The sequence below is a fragment of the Bemisia tabaci genome, chromosome 5 (genome assembly GCF_918797505.1).
Source record: "Bemisia tabaci chromosome 5, PGI_BMITA_v3".
In the NCBI taxonomy this organism is placed as follows: domain Eukaryota; kingdom Metazoa; phylum Arthropoda; class Insecta; order Hemiptera; family Aleyrodidae; genus Bemisia; species Bemisia tabaci.
The window spans coordinates 44,282,762-44,304,686 of record NC_092797.1 but is presented as its reverse complement, the minus strand read 5'-3'; the positions used below and the strand labels follow the sequence as shown (position 1 = coordinate 44,304,686).

General features: G+C 36.9%; 2 protein-coding genes across 7 annotated transcripts; both read right to left on the bottom strand.

Annotated features, from left to right (window-relative positions):
* Nucleotides 1-205: 205 nt before the first annotated feature.
* On the bottom strand, nucleotides 206-9,764 carry LOC109032378 (proton-coupled amino acid transporter-like protein acs). 6 transcript variants are annotated; one of them, XM_072300797.1, is made up of 9 exons: nucleotides 9,437-9,697; nucleotides 8,356-8,492; nucleotides 7,225-7,375; nucleotides 6,731-6,827; nucleotides 5,349-5,433; nucleotides 4,091-4,363; nucleotides 2,306-2,484; nucleotides 1,392-1,567; nucleotides 209-961 (listed from the first exon to the last, which is right to left on the bottom strand). In XM_072300797.1, the coding sequence occupies exons 5-9, from the start codon at nucleotides 5,406-5,408 to the stop codon at nucleotides 717-719; spliced, it is 933 nt and encodes a 310-aa protein (XP_072156898.1). In that variant the 5' UTR covers nucleotides 5,409-5,433; nucleotides 6,731-6,827; nucleotides 7,225-7,375; nucleotides 8,356-8,492; nucleotides 9,437-9,697; the 3' UTR covers nucleotides 209-716. The 6 variants fall into 6 exon arrangements, with proteins under 6 accessions (XP_072156896.1, XP_072156898.1, XP_072156901.1 ...); XM_072300796.1 differs by having other exon boundaries at nucleotides 210-961; nucleotides 6,705-6,827; nucleotides 9,437-9,693; XM_072300800.1 differs by lacking the exon at nucleotides 7,225-7,375.
* Nucleotides 9,765-10,754: 990 nt separating this feature from the next.
* LOC109032388 (proton-coupled amino acid transporter-like protein acs) lies at nucleotides 10,755-21,383 on the bottom strand. The gene is made up of 9 exons (XM_072300792.1): nucleotides 21,107-21,383; nucleotides 20,182-20,331; nucleotides 19,315-19,465; nucleotides 17,790-17,905; nucleotides 14,695-14,779; nucleotides 13,398-13,670; nucleotides 11,917-12,095; nucleotides 11,322-11,491; nucleotides 10,755-11,084 (listed from the first exon to the last, which is right to left on the bottom strand). The coding sequence occupies exons 2-9, from the start codon at nucleotides 20,304-20,306 to the stop codon at nucleotides 10,840-10,842; spliced, it is 1,344 nt and encodes a 447-aa protein (XP_072156893.1). The 5' UTR covers nucleotides 20,307-20,331; nucleotides 21,107-21,383; the 3' UTR covers nucleotides 10,755-10,839.
* Nucleotides 21,384-21,925: the final 542 nt, after the last annotated feature.

The following is a 21,925-nucleotide window of genomic DNA, read 5'->3' as shown; positions in this document are numbered from 1 at the left end:
TGGACTTATCTCTGCCAAACGGAACTATGTTCATTATGACATGAGCCCTATTATGCACTTATGCTCATGGGTCTCAGGGCTCATGTCTTGATGAGCATAGTTCCGTTTGATAGAAATACGACCGTATTGAAGGTATAGTCACCCAGTAATTACTCAAATATTAGGCTAGCTTATGTATGTGAGTAATCACTGGGTGACTATGTTATTCCGCGTCGCTGACTCCTTTTAGACAGAAAGGATATTGAAGTGGCATATAGTCATCCACAGCATATATGACGAATTTATGAGTATTCTCATGAACTTCTACGATCTCAGGGAACTGAACTTGGGACCTCAGTGCCAAAATCATATGACCTTACTCATTAAATAAGGCTACCTAAACTTGGAAAAATTATTCTACTGCACTAAAGTACAACTTCGTAAGTCGAATACGATGACTTGGTTTCTGAATTTCCAAAAAAAAAATTGAGAACATTGTTGGAAGTTTTTATCAGAATCAGAGAATACAGAGTACGTAACACTATAAGCAATGTTGACAGTAAAAGATTCAAAAACGGCACATCCCTGTTCATCATACTGACTAAATCGGTGGACAGAGTTCCCCTCCATAAAGTAATGGGTCGCTAAATTGACGTAGAGGCTTGGAAAAGTGTGATAATTCATTGCAATTGAGATAGATAGCATGGTTTTGATGCAGGAGCGAGAAATCATTATAATTAGAGGACTGTCTCATAAATTTCGAGAAGGGTGACGGATACAGAGACAACGAGAGCAAACACACCGGTAAATATGAGAATGGAAATCTTAAAAATTAAGAGAACACGTTTAAATCCGGTGTACTCATTCCAAAACGTAAGAATGTGCATGATAGCCGGAAACCACAGGCCTACGGCGGGCATCATCAGAGAACCCACAAGTGCCATGAAAAGCTCTAGGTTAGGAATCGCAATGCAGCAGAGGACTGAAAACAAATCAACGTCAACAAATTAAGTCTCTGAAGTCAAAAATGTGAAAACAATACCAACTTTTGTTAGACAAAAAAAATTCCTTCAGACAAATTTTGATTCATTCCAGTGGTAGCAGTTTGTATCATACTCCAGATTTTGAATTGACTTCCCAATGCAATCAGTTCAAATTGTGACGATCGCTGATCAAATCGCTGATTGCTGGCAGTTAACCATCTTCAACTTCTGATAGCTGTTTCGTTTGCAAAAATGGTATCAGTCAGATTTCATTTACAAGTTTGTATGCTATTCGGTCAAAAAAATGCACCTAATGGTTCCAGTAAAAATGGAGCATCATTGACCCAGAGACTTTAAAAAAGAGAGTTTATGGAGAGCAGTTGCTTGTTTGACAATGCCATGTTGTATGTTTGTAATCATGTGACGTACCTGTAGTGAATGTTAGAACCGTTCGAATTCCGTACTCCCATTGATCCAAATATTTCGAGCGGCCAAATTTCAACTTTAAATTCTTGTGCCAAAGTTCCTCAACAACAACGTAAAATCCGATAGGAAAGCTGAGAAAGACGGAACCAGCCAGTAGCCCGCAAATCAAATCACCGATGCTGAAAAGTTTCATTATTTTACAAATTTGGTCTTTCACTAATTTCAAACTTCAAAGAGGTATGTCCAGAAAAAACATCTCTCAAGAAAGAAATGCGACCATATCGATATTCAGAGGTTGGCAAAAGAAACAAAAATTTACCTGGCATCTGATGGTGCAAAAATACTTTAACGTCAAATATATTGAGTCGAAAAAATAAGGTTTAGTGTTACGGTTTTCAAAAAATATACCATGAAACGAGTTGTACTTAGCATAACTTGCGATGCCTCAGGTTTCTCTCCCGTCGAAGAGTTCTACGAATTGATCATTGGAATTATTAGTAGACGTCGTAACAGACGAAGAGGATAAAAATATAATGGAGTGATTGCATTGGTGGAGGCAGATGATTACGATAGACGAAGAAGATAAGTACTGGACTTATTAACGGCAACCCAAGAGAGATCCTGATGTAAGTCTTTCATTTCAACCCTTCAGTCCATAAAAACCACCCGTATCAACCAATAAGATCGCTTCATTCTCCTTTTATCTTGTTTGTCAATCATAGTTCTAATAACCAGACCGCAGTATGTCATTCTATCAGACACAAATTGATTTGCAAAGAACTAATTACGTACATTTTCTAACGCATGCATGCACATGCAAATGGCATCGTTGCGAATAGAAAATGTTTTTTTGCCATTTTTCCCGTTGAAAATTGTATTTATATTTTGGGAAAATGAGGGTGATAACTTGAACTCACATTCCAGTTTGTGGCAGATTCAGTGTAATGGGATTTTGGGTGTTTGCTCCGTAAGCTAAATATCCAAAGATTCCCATAGTGAGGTAGAGAAGTGTGATTGGAACCATCGCTACGTTGACAACACCGCAAACCGAGGTGAAATTTGCCGGTTTCGTCATTCTATTTTTTATGGGCATTAACTGTGCAAAAAGTCGTAAAGTGTGAACTGAGTGTGAAGTACTATTGTAGAAAAAACAATTTTTCAGAAACCTTTATTGTAAAAAATAAAATGACTGCTGTTCCTCTCATATAAAAATAAAAACTCATAGAATTGGTAATCAGAAAAAAAGGTGCAACGGATTATTGCAACCTTTTTTGTGCATTACATATTAGCGTAGCTTCACGATCTTCGATTCTAAGTCCACTAGCAAGCTATTATTTCAGAAGGATGAGAACTCTATTATTCGTGAGGATGCGCAAGATCCTCTTTAGATAAAGAGATCGTCCTCCTCTTTATTACGAGGAGAATTATTGTAATGTGAACGAAGATTTTGTTGCGTAAGATTTTTTAAGAAATGAATAAAATTGAAACTCCTACATTCATCATTAACCATTTGATAGCTCAACTAATTGCAACTTGATTATACAAATGCACTTTACCCCCAGGACGAACTTACGTACTTGCCGCATATGGACCGCCTGTATTTTGCCGCCCCCTTCTCATTCGTTTTGAAACATCAAGAAAAGCCATTGAGTAAACGTGCCGGAGTTGAGGGGGTGCATAAAACGCGGTAACTCGTGTTGGACACATTTTTTGTGAAAGCCCTGTCAACGCTACTAGCAAAAGTTCACGGAACTTTGCGCAAAAGTTAAGTTCTGTAATCCTATCTCTGTGTGAACAAGGCCTTCCATAACAAGAAATGAACGAAAAAATTATGAAAGAACAAACATAAATGTGGTTTAATAATGTTAACTCTCTCCGCAGCGCCGCGCCGCTCTGACCGCAGCTGCGCAGTGTGATTGGCGTTTGGCGCAATGCGTGAAGTATTCCTGCAGTCTCGTAGGCGCTGTGCGTTCCACGCCGACCGCTGCGCTGCTGACCGCTCTGCGTTTGACGCAATGCGTGAAGTATTCATGTAGTCTTGTAGGCGCTAATATGTGTTACATGCCGACCGCCGCGTCGCGCCGAGGACTTCTCCTTTTATCTCAAGTCCTAGTCATCATTGCTCCCTGCGCCGCGCCGTTCTAGGCCAAATTGGGTGTTTGGTTTCTCTCTTGACTCGACTAATTAATGGCGCTGTCCCTTGTATCACCGAAAGACGACACAATTAGAAATTACTATACTCTCAGGAAATGAGAGATTTTGTCGCCTTTTCTCGTTTGTAATTTTTTTTCTGGATCCGAATATATTTTTTTTTTTACCACATCTAAAAAAAATGCAAAATTTGCCGCCCTCTTTTGCTGCCATGGGCCGCGGCCCATGCGGCCACCCCCTAACATTCCATCTATTATATATATTCGCGGCGCATTTTGAAGTAGCTACGCGCACGCGCCCACGCGGCGCACGAGGGAGGGGCCAAGATGAGATGTCGTGGGAAGTTGCGAGTGTAGGGAGGGGGAAGGGGAGGGGGGATACTGTTGACAATATGGTGACGAAATATTGCAGACCCAGGGGCGGCAAAATGTAGCTTGCCCAGGGGCGGCAAAAAGCTAAATCCGGCCCTGCCTAAACCCGGTCCTGCTTTTCCCCATCTCATGACACGATTGAACAAACTAAATTAAAAATTTCTGAAATATTTTGCTTACTTCTGCGAAAGCTGCAAGTGCGAACATAGATGTGCCGAAGAAAAGGGCAAAACTCTTAAGTGATCCAGTTGCTTTTCTTCCTTCCAACGAAATTGGCTCTGAAAAAATGAAAAAATATACGGCACCAATGCAAACTGTGGCACAACTAGTGCCTAATGTTGCCCCGGGTGCCAAATTTTTTAGATTTTTTATCCAACATAACAAAGTGAGTGGCCCAAGAAGACAGATCAGGTAAAATTTCAGCGGTGCTGGAGAAAATAAATGGTCACATACCTGCAAAAAGTACAAAATTACTAAACTGAGCGAAACTGGAAGGTCAATCGTGGAGATACTTGGGTTTTCAAAATCATAGTTTACATTCAAATGTAGTTTCAGTTAAATCATGTTTTTGCACGACCAAGGCAAATAAGATTGAGCCAGCTTAGCTAAAATAAAGCAGTTTCTTTTCTTGATTCTTACGGAGGGCGTATCAAAAATAGTTGGTTTGCGAACGTATATAAATTCTGATGCAGTAATTGCTCTCTCCCGAACTCACACATTTTCTCTAGATTGGTTAGTATTTGAAAAAAATTATTGCACCATAATATACACTATAACACTACGTGAGGGTCTCTAAAAAAGAAAAAATCGAGTGTCCACACAGCTGAAGCCAGGAGAAACGTAATCAGACCTCGTTCTGAGCGACACAGAGGGGAGCATTGCAAGTACACGGCACGCTCCATAGCGCCTTCAATTCGGCAGATGCATCACGGACATCCATCAAGCACGAATAGTTGTATCTCTGCGCCGTAATCTACGCACGTCCTTCCCCTTGCTGTAATTTAATGTTGTGTGGGATCTGTTTGTCTTAATTCTATCAGTGCTTTGAGGGCCACACGAATAACACAGCCAAAAATAGTTGATACGTAATCGGAGCTCGATTTTTATCTTTTCTCTCGATACCTAGATTTGTGAGTAATATTTTGAACAAACATCCGATTCCAAATAAATGGTTTTTCCGAGTTATATTTCAGCTGGAGGCGACAATTTCTAACTTCAAATGGCTCCACTAATTCTTGAACATGATTTAGACCTCAAAATAAAACTTTGAACTCATCCATTTCTGGGTGAAGCATTCTGGAATATTGCTTAACCAGTCAGATAAATTGAAAAAATTTATCGCCAGTGGATTTTAATTTCTTTGTCTAGTGACCTTTTCACAAATCAATAAAAACCTTTTTGAAAGGATACTCAATTATTCGTGTAAATAAAAGCTTGCCTCTTTAATATTTTCAGCGATGAAAATCAAATAGACACAGCCACCGCTGAACTCCATCATTACTAAAAACGAACTGCAGATCACTCTGAAAATTAAAAATTTCATTTCTTTAGTTACTATTCTCGGTCCAGAAACCCATGTATGATCATCTGTCTATTTAAGAAGATGAAACTGAACTCGTGCAGTTTGTGTAAAACTTCGACTTCCTGAATTCTAACGTTTGTTTTTCACTCTGATAATTTTATAAGGCGTTGTTTGGGTGCATCAACCAATTATTATCAAAAATTACTCCCCATTTCTACTAAGGAACTATTCCAAGTATTTTATACTGTTCATTAACACAATTAATCATGAACTTCTTAACATTTCTCATGCCTTATTTAGAGTAAAATTCTAATTAAGTTGTCCCATCGCAAACGGATTGCAACGAGTCTGTTGGGTGGATAGGATACAACCAGGTGAATACTCTCTGCGTATACAAATTGCTCTGAATGCACGTTGAGCACATCTTTAAATCTGCTCTTTGACGCATTATTAACGCATCACTCGTATTGTGCTTTTTCAAATTTACCATGTCCACGAACAGTTTTTTTTAGTCACCGGAAATTATGCTTCTTCAGAGAGAGACGAAAAAAAACCTGAACTTAACAAGAAACAAAGAATCTCGAAAATTGTTTCACATTTTTCTTTAGTTTGTTTTTAACTAATTCGCAACATGTGTGTTTATAGTGTAAACAAATAAGGAGAAAACAACCCCTTAAGTAAGGTTGAAAGGTCTTGCAGGATTGTTCGTTTAATTGCTAGTAGTAGGTTTCTCTCTCTCTCTGGTCTCTCTTTTACCAGAGTGATCTACTGACGAAGTCTAAAAATACAAAAATTGCTATAGATCTCTCAGCGTGACCTCAACTTAATATTCCAATGCATTTGCCGGAAATGAACACTCTCCTCCTCAGTCTTGCATTGATACTCATTAGAAATCAAAATTTTGAATTCTATAGCAATTTTTGGCCTTCTTTTCCTCGAAGGTGAATGTGAACCAACCACCTTGTTCTCTCTGAGCGTATATAGTAGACTGTAGACGGTAAAAAAACTACCCTCTTTGGAGGTGAATGTGAAAAACCCGTGATATAGACTACGCAATTTGTGCGTTCAAGAGTGGATTTTAGATATTTTAAATTATGCAGAGCCTCAACGTGTGACTTTGGCACGATTTTCCATGTTGAAAAAGTACTCAGTTGACTGTTCAATGTTTATCTTGTGTACGATAGACCCATTGCGAAGTTGTTATAAACAGTTTTTCTCTTATAATTACCAATTGAATTCAGTTCATTGAAATTACAAACTGTTTTATTTTACCTTGCAATATATTTAAATCGTCTTACATTTCGAGGGCCCTGGTTCAAACGCCGCTTCGACTGTTTCAGGATAAGTCATGCGAGGAATTCTTTTCCTCCTGCACAACTCGTGTTCCGATTCAGCCTGTAAAAACAGTTGTGCAACAAGTTGAAACGTCAGTGAATAATATACACCATCCTGTCATATCTTTCATCCTAAATAAGTTTCAGTGAACCCTTAATATTTTATAAGTATTTTCTGATCTCTGAATTTCCAACAATTATTGTCTTAAAAGAAGACACAGGGGTGGGTAGAGGAGTGGGAGGGGGTTTACTGATAAATCAGATTTAAAAGATAATTAGTTTTATGGGGGTAGAATTAATTTTAAAAGTCCTATTTCAAGTCCTATTTCCAATAATCGATTCAATCTTGGATCAAACCGACTTTAAATTTTTTTATCCCCATAGATTTCCGTGATTCTATGATTTTTGTGTTGAAGTCTGATGATATTATTCTTGAAAAACTACTCAGTTAAACTCACTATTAAATGAGAGGTAGTGGCTGTTATTATTCCGATGAATATCGTGCCGAATGTTCCGAGAATGTAGCCTGCATTGTAAAAAGCTCTGGGCATTCCTAAGATCCCGGTCCCGACAACAGATTTGATCAGAAGTGATATTGCTGCAAAATTTCTATAGAACAAAGAATTGGAATAGTGTTAATTTTGGAAAAGTTTTTCTTAGCAATTCGCGAGTATACTCGCTGTAACCAGAGGATTGGTTTTTAACATCAATTAAAAATTAGTCTAATCAAATCAAACACCGCACTATACATATAACCACATTGAACTGAACTTGAATGAACTATATACTTATATTTGGAAGTATCTCACGTAGGTACACGTAGGGTCTCATTTGCACCGCGGCAAGCAGAAAGGAACCAAGTCACATCAGTTATTGCCAAATTTAACATGTAAAATTACATTTTTACATGAAAACGGTGTGCGGATTTTAGTGCAGATTTCAGTGAATTTTCTGCACAGTACGAAGCAAATTCCCTAAAATTTTCAAAAGAATCTGCACAAACGTTCTCTTTTAAGAAATGAAATTCTCAAATTCCCCAGTTAAATTGTGCAATAACTAATGTGGCTTGATTCCTTTCTGCTAAACAAATGGTTAAAAATTAGATAGGCGATTCCGGTTATTTCATAGAAATTGTTAAAAATATTGAAGTGTGAAAAGAAAATCAGATACAAGTCAACAACAGAAATTAAGCCCACAAAGTCACTATAAAGAAAGAATGTGATGTTGAATTAACAAGATGCTAACTCCGTCATCATTTAAGTAACCCGAGAAGAATCTGTGCATCGATGAATTAAAATAACATTCGATACACATTCCATATTCCATTTCAGATACAGACATGCGAGAACTAAATTATTTAACCGTTAGATTTACGATGAACTAAAAAATTTACCTACTAAACTAATTTTTATTACAGTTTTATTTTTCAATCGATTTTGAGATTTTAATCTTTAGACTTAGACAGCCAAGACAACTGGATGAATCAAACATGTGTTTGACTTCAAGCAAGATGCGCCTTCTATCTTGACGGATGCAATTTTTCTGCCTTGGAAGCCACAACGTTCCTGTATAAAGTTGTAACAACTTACGAGGCAGATTTACCCGTCGGTTTGTGGTCGTGTGGCTCATATTTTCATCAAAATTAGTGGACTCCGTGTGTTCTGCTGCGTCAAGGGCTGTTTTAGAGTTTGATTCTATACGATCCATCACAGCTCAGCCTTCCTGTCTAGAAAAATAATAAATAAGCTTCAACCCAGCAAGATCCAATGGATACGTTGATAAGTAAATACGAAAAAACGTATTTACGATTGTGACATTGCAAGGCTCCTCTTTATGTTTTATTTTTGTAAAAAAAAGATCAATACTTTCTCTAGAAATTATCTGTGAATTTTTTCAATCATTCAAAAATAATCGTCGAAAATTTGAAAGAGATACTTTGGTCATATTTTCTCTCAAAGGACAATATAAGAGAATATTTCAAAGTTGCAATAGAAATACACTTTATTTTAAATACTTTTTTAAATGTATAATTTATTATTTCTTTGATTGGTGCGTCTGTGATGAAATGTAAATACACTTGCAATATGCTCCAAAATCTTGTAAATTTCGTGCGGGATCACCAGAAAAAAGAGGAACGGAAAATATTCTAATTAAATATTAGGGTTGAATGATTAGTCCTCTGAAGTATGAGAAAGCATAGACGTCGTGAATACTTCCTAAATTTGCTAACAAAAAACAAAAAACAAAAAAACTAAGAAACTAAGAAACTAAGAAGCAAAACTCGGTGAAAAAACAACAAACCAACAAATATATAGAAAACTACATAAGTGAAATTATTAATACACACAAACAGGGGAAGATTGAAATTTTGTAAAATATATGGGAATAACAGGAATCAATTTAATTTTTAACTTAATTTGGCTGAACGCACCTACCTTCAAAATTGACAAACAAGAACAATTAAGTGTTCAAAATAATTTTACCGCAGTCTCAAAAATATTATAGAGAAGGTCCTCTGCTGCGACGTATCTTTAAATACGAACTGCAACATGAGAGCAGTGATTTGTTTGACATTAAACAAACAATTTTGAAATTTGATAACATATAAATCAATTTAGCACATACATGTATATGAATCACCAGTTTTAGTACTCGATATGATTTACTTACCCAAGAATTATAGACTTCAACGCGTGTATAGAAGCAGCAGTTTTGTGTGATGGTGGATAAAATGAGTCAAAATAACTTTTTCAAAGAGTTCTCGATCGAAAATAAGTGTGAAGAGAGGAATTAGTTAAAAGCTTTTATGATCACGAGGTGAAACAATGTTATAAACGGAAAAATCATTCGTTTCGAACACGAGGGATTTCGTTTCAAGTTTGCATTTGCTTATTTTGATTACCGAACCAGACGCCTGTTATCTTTTTGAATAGTATAAGGAGTCTGTGAATTATTTTATCGGTCAAATTTCCTTGTTTGAGCAATTAAACCGACGCCTCTTCAAATTTGGAATCAGTCCTCTTTTCAGACCATGAATTTCAGCTCAGAAACGAAAATTCGGGAGTTTGAGAGGATAGGGGACTCTGGTGGCTAGGTGTCGCAGAGCGCTAGAGAGCACTATAAAAGCGGCTTTATACGTAAACGAAAATTCTTGACTCTGTTTTGACTTTTTTCTACAAGTCATAAGGCCTTCGAATTAATTTTGGATAATCTTAATCGATTTATTGGGTATGATTTTGAAAATTGTGACGCAATGTTTCAGAATCGTGCAAAAAGAGTATTTACATATGCGTCCATAGACGTTTAACTGAAAAAGGAAATCCATTTATTTAATGATAAAAAAACATTGATTGTCAATCAATGCCCTATAACAGCAGAAGCGGACTGACTTTCTTGTAATATTCTGCATTATTGCATCTATTAGATATGACCTAACAAGAGTAGCCAAATTGGCATTCCAATTGTCATTTCCTTCTCACATCATCTGACCTCTCTCTCTCAACCGAACTATGTAATTTTTTTACTGTGTTTTGTTAATTTTCTTTGTCTTTGTAAGTTGTACATGGTTCTCACTCCGAAATGTAGTGGTATGTCAATTAAATTAGTAAAAAAAATTGTATTTTCATGCATTTAGGCTACTCTTGTTATGTCATACTAACTTTCAATTATCGAGGGACTGGCTTCGCCAAAAATAGGATTAGAGGCCCCTTTGCAAGGAAGGGTTCTGCCAGATTTTATAAAAAATACCAAACGGAACCTCCAAATTTTGTTAAAATTCTTCGTTCCGTCATTTTTTATCATCTGCATGTATCATCTACCATTTTGGTAGACGCCGGAATGTCCTAGTAAGCTATTTCATGAACGGTTCAGCTAATTGAAAATATTGGGTGTCCTCCGTTGAGCATGCGAACACTATGTCTCCTTATATTATTGCTCTCACCCAAAGGCCCCTGGTTCTAAAGGAAAATGAATGACAAATATACTATACGACTGTACAAAAATGTATATTAATTATTTACAAAATTAACAATATCGTTACAAGACAAACATTCAACATTATCGAAATAGTATAACTAGAATGTTTGGTAGATCTCAAAGACAGTGGTGCTGAGAGAGACGACCAGAGCAAAAAAGCCGGTGACCATACAGAGGATGAAGGGCCCTATCACGTAGATGAGGAATTTAATCCCCGTGTATTCATTCCAGAACGTGATAGTGTGCATGATGGCAGGTAGCCATAGCTCGAGAGCGGGCACCATGAGAGATCCCACCAACGACATGATTAGCTCCAAGTTGGGCACAGCGATGCAGCATAAGACTGGAAAAATATAAAAAGTTTAAAAAAAGAGGTCATCTTAAATGCACGTACCTATACTTCCCCATGCTGGAAATGTTCATGTGCCAATTTTAATTCCGTCAGAGCAAATATTTAATAAAATTTGTAACTGCATCTTGCATTAATATATGGTAAAGCTGTACTTTTTTTTAGAAAGATAGGGAGTACTCTTAATATATATAAATATTTATTTTACTTTTTGCAGGAAATAATACTTACTGTTAGTGCACGTCACGCATGTTCGGAAGACGTACTCCCAATAATCTGGTATTTTTTCGTATCTCAGTTTCAAATTCTTGTGCCAAAGAAGCTCAACAACAACGTAATTGCCGATTGGATAAGACATGAAGATGGATGCACCCAAGAGGAACCTGATTAGGTCTCCAACCCTGAAATTAAAGGATTTCTTAAAATGTGTCTTTCCGTTTTGCTCTGATCACTCCTAGAAGTATTAAGAAATTGCTGTTTTCGTGGATGAATGTAACTCGCAACCATCATACACGTATGTTACATATTTTAGAAGATTTCATTTCTTAGTCATGGTTTGTTCAAGCAATCTACTGGGCTAAATTCCATGAATTTTGCGGATATCAGGTGATAACGCTCTAAATGAGTCCGTTTTATTTAATCCTTCAAATTATAACTCCAGAAACAGACTTTTGTAAGCTGAATAAGAACAATTGGCCATTTTCCTAGACATTTTTCTCTATGTTCAAGATTCGACCTTTTGCTTACGACGTGTGAAAATTACAACTTAACAGAATATGAATTGTTAATTTTGTAAGATGATTAGGATACTATTGTGGTCTCTTACATTCCGGTCTGTGGCAAGTTCAGAGTGATGGGACTGAGAGTATTTTTTCCGTAGGCTAGATACCCGAAAACCCCGAAAACGACGCACAATGCAGTGTTGGGAACCATTGCTGCGTTGAGCACACCGAAAGTGGATCCAAATTGTCCCGGTTTTGTCATCCTATTTTTAATCGGCAGAATCTGTAAGTAAACAGGACTGGTCAGAATAACTCTTTTAAAAAAAAATTGTTTTTTTACCGTCAGGGCTACATGGCTGCGAGAGTATTATGAATCTGGGTGAGAATGTAGCTGCTCCAAAAAAATAACCAGGAATTAAAACGTAGTATCAGAATATTCTATTATAGCTACTTGCCATCAAGATTTTCAAAGTCACAACGTAAACCTCTTTGATCCAGCGTCCAAACTTTTATAAAATTTGACAAGAAAAATATTCTTGATTCAATGGGACTTTCGCTTGCATCGAGAACCAAGCCTCTTAATTTTCGCTTTTTTCTCATCGATTCAAGCAAAAATTCGACTGAATCAAGAGTATTTTTTCTAATCAAATTTTATAAGAGTCTGGACTCCGGATCCAAGAGATTTTTTACCTGTGAAAATTAGACGTCTTTGAGGCATATTTCCTCATCAAAACTTCACAAAAAAGACGCTGACGGCATCAAAAACTTCCAGGTGGACCACTGCATCGCTTGGCTGACAAAAAGGCGTAACTGCAATTTGAGATGAGCTTAAATAAGCATCAAGTTACATGGACGGCGAGGTTCATCGCGAAATATAGTTACACCCTTATGTCAGGAGGGCGACGACTAGATACGGTCCAAATTTAAGCATTAAGGTATGGAGAGCCAAAGTGCAAAAGCTCGTACCTCCGTTTGCGACGTTGCAGACTTCCTGTCATACTTTATTTTTTCATCCTGGTCAACTTAATTATTGAAAGCTTCCTTGATTTTTCTTCTCCACTCACAGAATATTCCGCAAAAAGTTCAAGCTGTACAGTCGACTTGTTTTTCTCCTAAACACTACAATAGTAGGTAGCAGAAATTTTGAGACACCACTTTGCAGATAAGTGTTTTCGCTCTTTAGCCATCGGTATACGTTGCCTCATCAAAATTGAACGTAGAACCATAGGCCTAAAGGAGAGTCTTGACAGTGTTACGACTCACTTTTGTAACTTGAGAAGAGCATGGAGGTAAAACCTTTAGAAGCAGTCAAAAATTTAGAGGTTTTTTAAAAAAAAAAATAAAAAAAAAAAAAAAAAAAAAAAAAAAAAAAAGTTTAGGAAATGTGTAAGTACCCTGAAAAAGGCAAACATGCAAAAAATTCAAAATTTTCGTATCACGCCTCTCTACCAAAAACCGATTCGTCTGGTATTTCTCTGTGGTTGGCTACGCTGTGAGTTAAATACTCGTATTTTGATAGTTAATCAACCGCAAGATCAGCAGTAAAACCATCTGTTAAGCCTACAAATTCAAGTGCTAAACCTACCTCTGGGAAAGCCTCCAGTGCGAACAAGGTAGTCCCGAAGGAGAGGGCAAAGTCATTAAATGACCCGGACGCCTTCCTGTGTTCGAGCGAGATTGGCTGCGAGAATATGAAGTAATAGATAGTGCCGATGCAACCAATACTGCAACAAGTCCCTAACGATGTCACCGGTGCTAGCGACTTCAGATTTTTTATCCAGCATAATACAACTAAGGGTCCCAAGAGGCAAAGGAGGTAAAATCTCAGAGGAGCCGGGGAAAAGTTATTATCACAGACCTGTAACAGAAAATATACCCATTGGTGATTCGCAGAGCCGCTAGCCGCGGTAGGCGTGGGCCGTGGCACACAAGGTAAGGATATGGAGACTTTGCACGAGTTTTATTTTAGCGGAGAAGTGTCTTTTCAGAGATTGGATCGTTCCATCATGAATCATTCGACCATTTTTCAATTATTGGAGATCAAGGATATTCGCCATCTTGGTTCTCAAAGGGTTCTGTTCATAGATAAAATTCGTCAGACCTTGGACACTGGCATAGTCCTCGTCGAAGTATTGTACCGTACAGTAGGATCTTCATACATACAAGCTTGGAAATCATGTCAAAAGGAAAAAATTTAAAACATCGTCGTTTTTCAGTGGTGGGAACGTAACTCCATTCCAAGGTTGCAAAATTGAACTTTACAAGGGGGAAGCACATTAAATTGTAAATATTAAATCAATATAGGCTCACATTAGAATGTAAGAGGCCTTCGGGTTAAGTTCTGTCCAACTTAATTCCACCCTGTAATTCAGTTTCAGTTGGAAATGCCACATAATCTACGGTAAGATTGCAATTTGCAAAAAGGAAATTTGGCAGTACTGAAATGTAGTTACATTCTTTTGCGGGGGAAACGACGAAATGATAGATTATGTGGGGTGCTAATTCCTTATTGGCGCCGAAAAAAAAGTAATTTTATTTTGTAAACAAAAGTAAACACCACCTTTAAATTGAAATATGTGACCATCGACAGGAAAAAAGACGTAGATGCCGAACACCCGAAAATGATGATCTTTTTACCTTTGTTCGTGATGGTTTAACGTTCGCAGTTCAAAAATCGTAGCTATGAAAAATGATTTTTAAAAAAATTTCAAAATGTCTGTCTTTCATAATTTATTATTTAGACCAATCCCGATCAAAAACTCAAATCCCAATTTCTTCATCCAACTTCACAAAAAACCTCTCTGCACGAGCCTCATTTTCATTCCTTATAGGATCTTTCATATCGTAGACTGCCACATGAACAAATGAATATGAGAGCTTACCGCTTTTAAATTTTCAGCAATGGCAATCGCATACGCAGCGGTGGTTCCAAATTCCGTTAAAACCAAACCATAAAAACATATATTTCTGAAAATGAAAAGGAATTCGGTTAGTTGTTTAAAAATTAAGTAAGATTAAGCACTCCAATCCGGCGATCCTTTTGCTCGCCGAAAACATTGTTTAAAAACTGTTTTCAATTGTTTAACAAGATTTCATTTTTAGTTGAAACTAAAAAAAAATTGGCTGAGGAAAAGATTTACTTTGATAAAAAGAGAATTGCTCCATATGAATAATTCCTTCTAAAATTAAGAGAATTTTTTTTTATTAAAATGCATGTTCTTTTCGGTTATTCAAAGATAATTGAATTTGTCATTGATTACAAAGATACATTTATTATTATTTTTCTCCATATGATCTTTCTGTGAATTTTAATGGAAGACTCTTAAAATATCTTGAGGTGGTAGTAAGAATGGAATTACTACCAATGTTTTAACCACACGGTACCATCTAGCTTCATCCCACAGTCTTTCACGGGTAAACACCTCAGCTTGGAAAAACAAGAATGGGAGGAAAAGAAAGTGAACTCTGTTTAGGAAAAGTTTATCCTGTTTATCGATTTTCTCCAATACCGTAACGGCTATATTTAGGCATACAGATGAAAAAGACAAGACGACCCTGCACTTAAACGCCTTAAAAAATGACAAGGTGGACGATCTTTACGGTGTTAATGTCGCACGCAAATAGTGAAATCAGGAATTTTGTCAAATGCCTAGGCAGATGGTCAAATAACTGTTTACAAAATTTTGTGAATTTATGGCGAAGAGCTCACGATTTTTCACTATTTTTGGAAAAATAACTCATCAAACCTATGAACTCTTTTTGTCTCTTCCTCTTCAATTGCTTCTCATATTTATAAATGTTGAAATTCCAAAAATTCTGTATTTTACGACATGCTAAAAATTTCAAGATCAGTGTCTCTTCAGGAGCTAAAAGTCATTTAAAATACTATTGTGTGTGCAAATTTTTACTGAGAATTTTTTCTCGCAGGAGCAATGAATTATTTTGTCTAAAATTAGGAAAAGAATCAGAATTTCAATCTAAGTTAGAATATTTGACTATTTGCCAAGGCATTTGACAAAATGCCTGATTTTACTATTTGGCTGCGACATTAACATGGTTCGTGCGATTTTCACTTTACCAGAGGGTTAGTTTTACTGACTAAATTATATTTCTGTTAGGCTTCCAAAAAATGTTAATCGTTTCAGGGCCGGATTTTCCTACTTGCCGCCCATGGGCCGCAAGGATTTTGCCGCCCCCTTCTCATTCGTTTTGAGACATCAATAAAAACCATCAAGTGAACGTGCCAGCGGGGGAGGGGTGCATAAGACGTGTTTACTCGTGTTGAACACATTTTTTGGGAAAGCCCTGTCAACACTACTAGCAAAAGGTCACGGAACTTTGCGCGATAGTCAAGTTTCGTAAACCTATCTCTAATGGACAAGGCCTTCCAATCATAAGAAATGAACGAAAAAATTATGAAAGAACAAACACAAAATTTGGTTTAATGATTTTAACTTCCGACGCCGCGCCGCGCCGACCGCACCGTGTTTGGCGCAATGCGTGAAGTATTCACGCAATCTTGTAGGCGCTATCCTTTTCACGCTGACCATAATAACCGCACTGTGTTTGATGCAATGCGTGAAGTATTCGTGCAGTCTTGATGGTGCTAATATGTGTTACATGCCAATTGCCGCACCGAGGGCTTCTCCTTTTCATCTCAAGTTCTCGTCATCATTTCTCCCTAAATCGCGCCGTTCCAGGCCAAATTGTGTGTTTGGTTTCTCTCTTAACTCGACTAATTAAAGGTGCTGTCTTTTGTATCACTGAAAGACGACAAAATTAGAAATTACGAGGTCTGTTAGATTAGAAACCGGATTTTGGTCATAACTAGCCCACAATGCGTCCAAATTACGTTTTCTTGAGCTTTTCTGATAGCTGAAAATATATTTAAGAACGCTACGTTCACGAGTTTGAAAAATCCTGATTAGTGTCGTTGGTATGTGGCTTGAAGTAAGGCAACCTCAAGGGTGTTTTGCGATTTTTATGTTTCACCGAACTTTTTTCGGTCTTGCACTACATTTTTCAACCCAAAAGGACGATTGGAGTTTCTTCTCCATATTGTAGCCGTACACTAAAGTATTATCACCGAAAATGATCCTATCCAAAAATGTAGGATCACTGTTAGAACGTTCAAGCAGCTAAAGGGAAATTGACATTTGGTTGGATTTTCGTTCAACGGACAACAATCAAGGGGCAATTGTACCTGAAACTCGATGCGTGTCTACATTTTCTATCAAAATTGTATGTACAGAGCCTTCAGAAATATTACTCTATTCAACAAGCTCGAAACGACCGTTTTCGAGCACTTTTGCCCGCATTTCTTCCACGTGACAAATGTCAGTTGCTGTTGAGGGTCGATTCCCATGCTCCTCATCTTTGACGAACTCCTGACCAGTTTTGAATCGTTTAACCCATTCAAAACAGTGGGAACATCTCATACAATGATCATGGTAAACTTTACTTAGCATATACCAAACGTTTCGGTACAAGGTATACAGAGTTTAAAACAAAATTTAATGTTGAATCTTTGCTCTATCAGAGATCGCATGATGAAAATCGCAAAACGCACCTGACTTACTCGTATTCAAGACAACACAGAATAAACACTGATCAAAATAAACAAAATCTGTGAACGTAGCGTTCTTAAGTATATTTCCAGCTACCAGGAAAGCTCAAGAAAACGTAATTTGGACGCATTGTGAGCTAGTTATGACCAAAATCCGGTTTCTAATCTAACAGACCTCGTACTATACTCTCAGGAAATGAGACATTTGTCGCCTTTTCTCGTTTGTATTTTTTTTTTTTTTTTTCTGAATTCGATTATTTTTTTTTCATACTACATTTAAAAAAATTGCAAAATTTGCCGTCCCCTAGATTTGCCGCCAAGGGCCGTGGCCCATGTGACCACCCCCTTAATCCGGCCCTGAATCCTTTGCATCATTCAACCGTCAGTTGATGAGCGGTAAGTATCATTTACCTTGAAACCCTCTTAAAACGTCTGAAAACGCCCTTTTCAAATGCAGCTTCGGCTACTTCAGGATAAGTCATACGCGGTATTCTTTTCCGCCTGCACAGTTCATGTTCTGTTCTTGCCTGTGAAAACGTCAAAGGAAAACAATAGACATTTGTGGAAGTGCGCACAAACAGCGTAAACTCCAAACGACTTTTAAGATGGCAAAAATGATTTTTCTTGAAATGAGACTTCTAATATGCGATCACTTCAAGCACATTAATTAGTAATATAGTGAATGCAGTAGACGAAGACATATTTCCCCTTCGCAGTGCATGAACACATATTTCCCTTTCCTCATTTGAAGGAACAATTTTCTACTTAATACACAATTTACGAGTGAAAATTTGGCAACGTTGCTATGAGGTTTCGTTTCTTTGTGTGCGTGAAACGACAATTCCACCGGTAAACTAAAAAAAAATACCATGGCCAAGAATAAACTATTAATGGCATTTTGAAGTTATTGAGCTGAATGGATTTAACCACGTGAAAATTGATGGAAAACAAATTCAGGTTCTTCATTGTGCTTTAATATTACACATTTCGCTTAAAGCTTCATCAAGCTTCATCTGTTGAAATATTTTTCGCCAGGCACAATGAATCCAGTTCCAGGCAAGGTATATTGTAATCATATTGTAGTGGACAATTTATGTCTATTCTTGTGTTAAAGCTCTTTTTCATGTTAGCGCTAAAATACAGTTTTACTACATTTTCGTGCAGTTGAAAGTGGATTTTGAAACCCTTCAAAAAGTGCAATTGTGAAAACTCCCAAGAGTTTTATTTGTCTAAAAAGCAGCGATGGAGTTATGGGCAAAAGGATTAGTCTTGTCTTCAAGAGCAAGTTTCAGAGATAGGAGCATGCTCTCAAACTGTCTCGTTATTTTTAATTATTCATGGCTGAGACAAAACGTCCAACCACGTGCGCATCGTAAAAGCGAGGCTCTCTAAAATAACAAATCAAACTGAGCTCAGTAAAATTACATTGTATCCGAGAGTAAACTTTGTCTTTAACTTCTCGAGAGATGATTTTTTTTCCTGCATGAATACGGAAAATTGGAAATTCAGAGATAGTCACAGAGTATTCAATTGAAACTTGTCAGATTGTGAGTGGAGTGAGTGGATGATTCATTTGTCATTTTGCAAGAATATCATTCCTGTAAATGCTACTGCAGAAGAATGGGCCAAATAGAGGCGGGGTAATGTATCAAGAGGTAAAAGAATGGTAGACAAAGCTCGGATCTTGCTATTCTGCGGAAAAAGCAAAGATAAAGAGAAGGTAAAAAAAAGTTGAGCTATTTTTGCAACCAAACTAAATTGAGTAATTTTTAGCTAGACTGAAGTAACTAATCGTCCTGCTAAAAAATACAGCCCAAAAAAAGACGTGAATTAATATTTGAAATATCCCTTTAAATCTCTTTCTCCATAAAAGGGTCTCAGTAAAACAAAATGAATCCCTTTCTGCTAAATTGATTCGAAATACAAGTGAACATACGATTAAATGAACGCTGAGTATTGTTAATCCTCCAGAGATTATTGTACTTATTGTACCGAGAATGTATCCTGCTTTGTAAAAAGCTCTCGGCATTCCTAGTATACCGGTTCCTAAACTAGCTTTCATCAAGACGCTGAATGCCTGAAAGTATCTGTGAAAAAAATGATAGAAGCAAATAGAATTAATAGAATAAGACAGCATGTACAATCTCAAAATTTGGGCTTGTTACTGGCTTGAGTTCGAAAGATTTAGTACATAAAAATGTAAAAATATTTAAAATTAGAAACCTCAAATAAACTGAATAATTGACGATGCATAAAAGTTTTTCGACTAATCATCTAAAGTTTTGATGGTAATTTAAGTATTTTATAATAAAACAATTCCTTATTTCATTTTACTATCTACTATCTATTCATTCCATCAAAATAATTCAATAAAAAAGATTGCTGCGGTAGCCAACCATCATCCAGTGGGAGCCATCTTACGGTTGTGGCGGTAAACAACCACCGTCCAATTAGAGCAGTGACCCCTCATTGGCTGCCGCCCTTACTCACAGCCAGGTGATGCAGCCAATGAGGATTGAGCTCAAGACGCACTGCTTCCACTAGATGGTGGTTGGCCAGATTCGCTAGCACTTTGCGTAGTTCGTTTTTGCATTAATGTATCATTTTACGAATTCATTGTTGAACTTGTACTTAAACTTTTTTTACGGTGTTGAGCTTGACAAAATACTCTATTTCTTGGTCCTACGTTGAAAATCTCTCATTATTTCCATGGTCATAATTAAAATCTTCAACTAAGTATTGAGATTGAGAAGCAATGCGTGACGGAATGAGTGAATGTAATTAACTTTCATTAATGACTTACGAGGCTGATTTGCCATCCGGTTCATGATCATGTGGCTCATAGTTTTCATCTGAAAAATCAGGAATATCTTCATTTACCCCTACGTCAAGAACTGTTCGTGATTCTGATTTTTTCTCAAGACCCATCTTCTTAATATGGCTGTGATTTTGGCTGGAAATAGAAATAGATAACATCATCCTTCTTGATGATACCGGAGAGAAATAACTCTACTGTAACAATATGCATTAAACGACTTACGGTCCCATCACTTAAGAATAGTCAATATGCTTAAAATATGATAAATTGTTGATAATATCGTCTAAAGACCATCAATTTTGCTTAAAGCCTTTTTTCTCTTACACTGTAGGGATAAAAAAATTAAAAAAGAGGGTAATTCCGTAGCAAATAAACTCAAGTCATCATTTAAAAAAGTATTGCATCCGTACTTTTGTATTTACTTTGTAACCGTATTTATTTCTCTGTTGTTAATACTAACTATCGTTACCGTTGGAATGTGTTTTAATAAGTCTTTGTTTTCTTCAAAACACTCTCTGAAATTTGCATGCGAATAGGTCAAATATTTCAATCACAGAAACAAAATATCAACAGTATGAGTCTTATTTAACACGATCTGATGTATGTTTCTCCGAGTTCACTTATAAATTTTAAAGAAAAACACTTTTTGATGATTCGTTTAAGAGAAAAAAAATTAATCACGATTATTTTCTCGAGATTGAAAGATAACAGATATTGCAGACGTAGAATAGTACACAAATCTCGTTAAAATTGAAGAATGTGAAAAATGATTAAGTTTTCACAGGAGGCTCAATAATGGCAAATATTTTCAGAGGAAAATTTGTATTTCTTTTCTCGTGATTCAAAATCGCTCTTTGTAGCTTCAAACCCCAAAAAATATCATTTACCTTGACCCCCATCATTCACTTACCAAGATACTTAGAGTGGTGCTCGGGAATTTTTGCGGTCATTTCCAGTCAAGAAAACATGTTGCACTCAGCACTAGACACTGCAAAAATATGATAAATTCCCTTATTTATATACAAAATCACTAGTGGCCCACCAAACATTTACCCCTACCCAATGGAGACAGTAATCAACATTACGATGTTGAGTATTTTGATTCCATGAAAACTTTTCTCGGAGACAGCTTCCACGAGGATGCAGTCGCCGCATGAATTACGAATGAGGATTGGAGACTTTACAATCGAGACCGTGCGTAGTAGAACACTCGAGGATAATTTCTACCGTGCTAAGGAAATACGCCGTATGAACCTCCTGACGTTGCCAAATTTCCTTTGATAAAATACGAATTTACAGAGAAATGTGTGTATATTATTCCTCCAATTTTTTAGATAATTTCATTCGCAGTCAGATCTGAATCATATGCAAATTTCAAGAAAACATATCTATAAATATCCTCAAAAATGATCATTTTATTAGAGGAAATTTGGCAACTCCCGGATGTTCATACGGCGTTTTTCTTAAGCACGGCAGATTTTCCGTAGCGTGTACGAAAATCACGAGTCCACCAAATGGTAAGAATGCAAATATCGGTGTTCCTCTGGCGTAAGGACGTATCTCGATTCCCGCATGCGCCATATAAAGCATGGATTTATATGTAAAACAAGGCTCACGTGGAAATTGAGATAAGTTCTTACGTCAAAGGAGCAACGATACACGGGCCGTGAACAGGTAACTTTACCACAGGCTTAATTAATTCAGACTTTTATCATCCTCCTTCAAGCCC

Coding starts and splice junctions, on each gene's coding strand:
- LOC109032378 (XM_072300795.1), bottom strand. CDS start 8,473: ATGGATCGTATAGAATCAAACTCTAAAACAGCCCTTGACGCAGCAGAA. Junction 7,376..8,368: donor ACACGACCACAAACCGACGG/GTAAATCTGCCT, acceptor TTTGTTCTATAG/AAATTTTGCAGCAATATCAC. Junction 4,189..7,224: donor CCACTACCTCTCATTTAATA/GTGAGTTTAACT, acceptor TCATTTTTTCAG/AGCCAATTTCGTTGGAAGGA.
- LOC109032388 (XM_072300792.1), bottom strand. CDS start 20,306: ATGGGTCTTGAGAAAAAATCAGAATCACGAACAGTTCTTGACGTAGGG. Junction 17,906..19,314: donor TACTCAGCGTTCATTTAATC/GTATGTTCACTT, acceptor ACGTTTTCACAG/GCAAGAACAGAACATGAACT. Junction 14,780..17,789: donor CGTTTTAAGAGGGTTTCAAG/GTAAATGATACT, acceptor TTTCATTTTCAG/AAATATATGTTTTTATGGTT.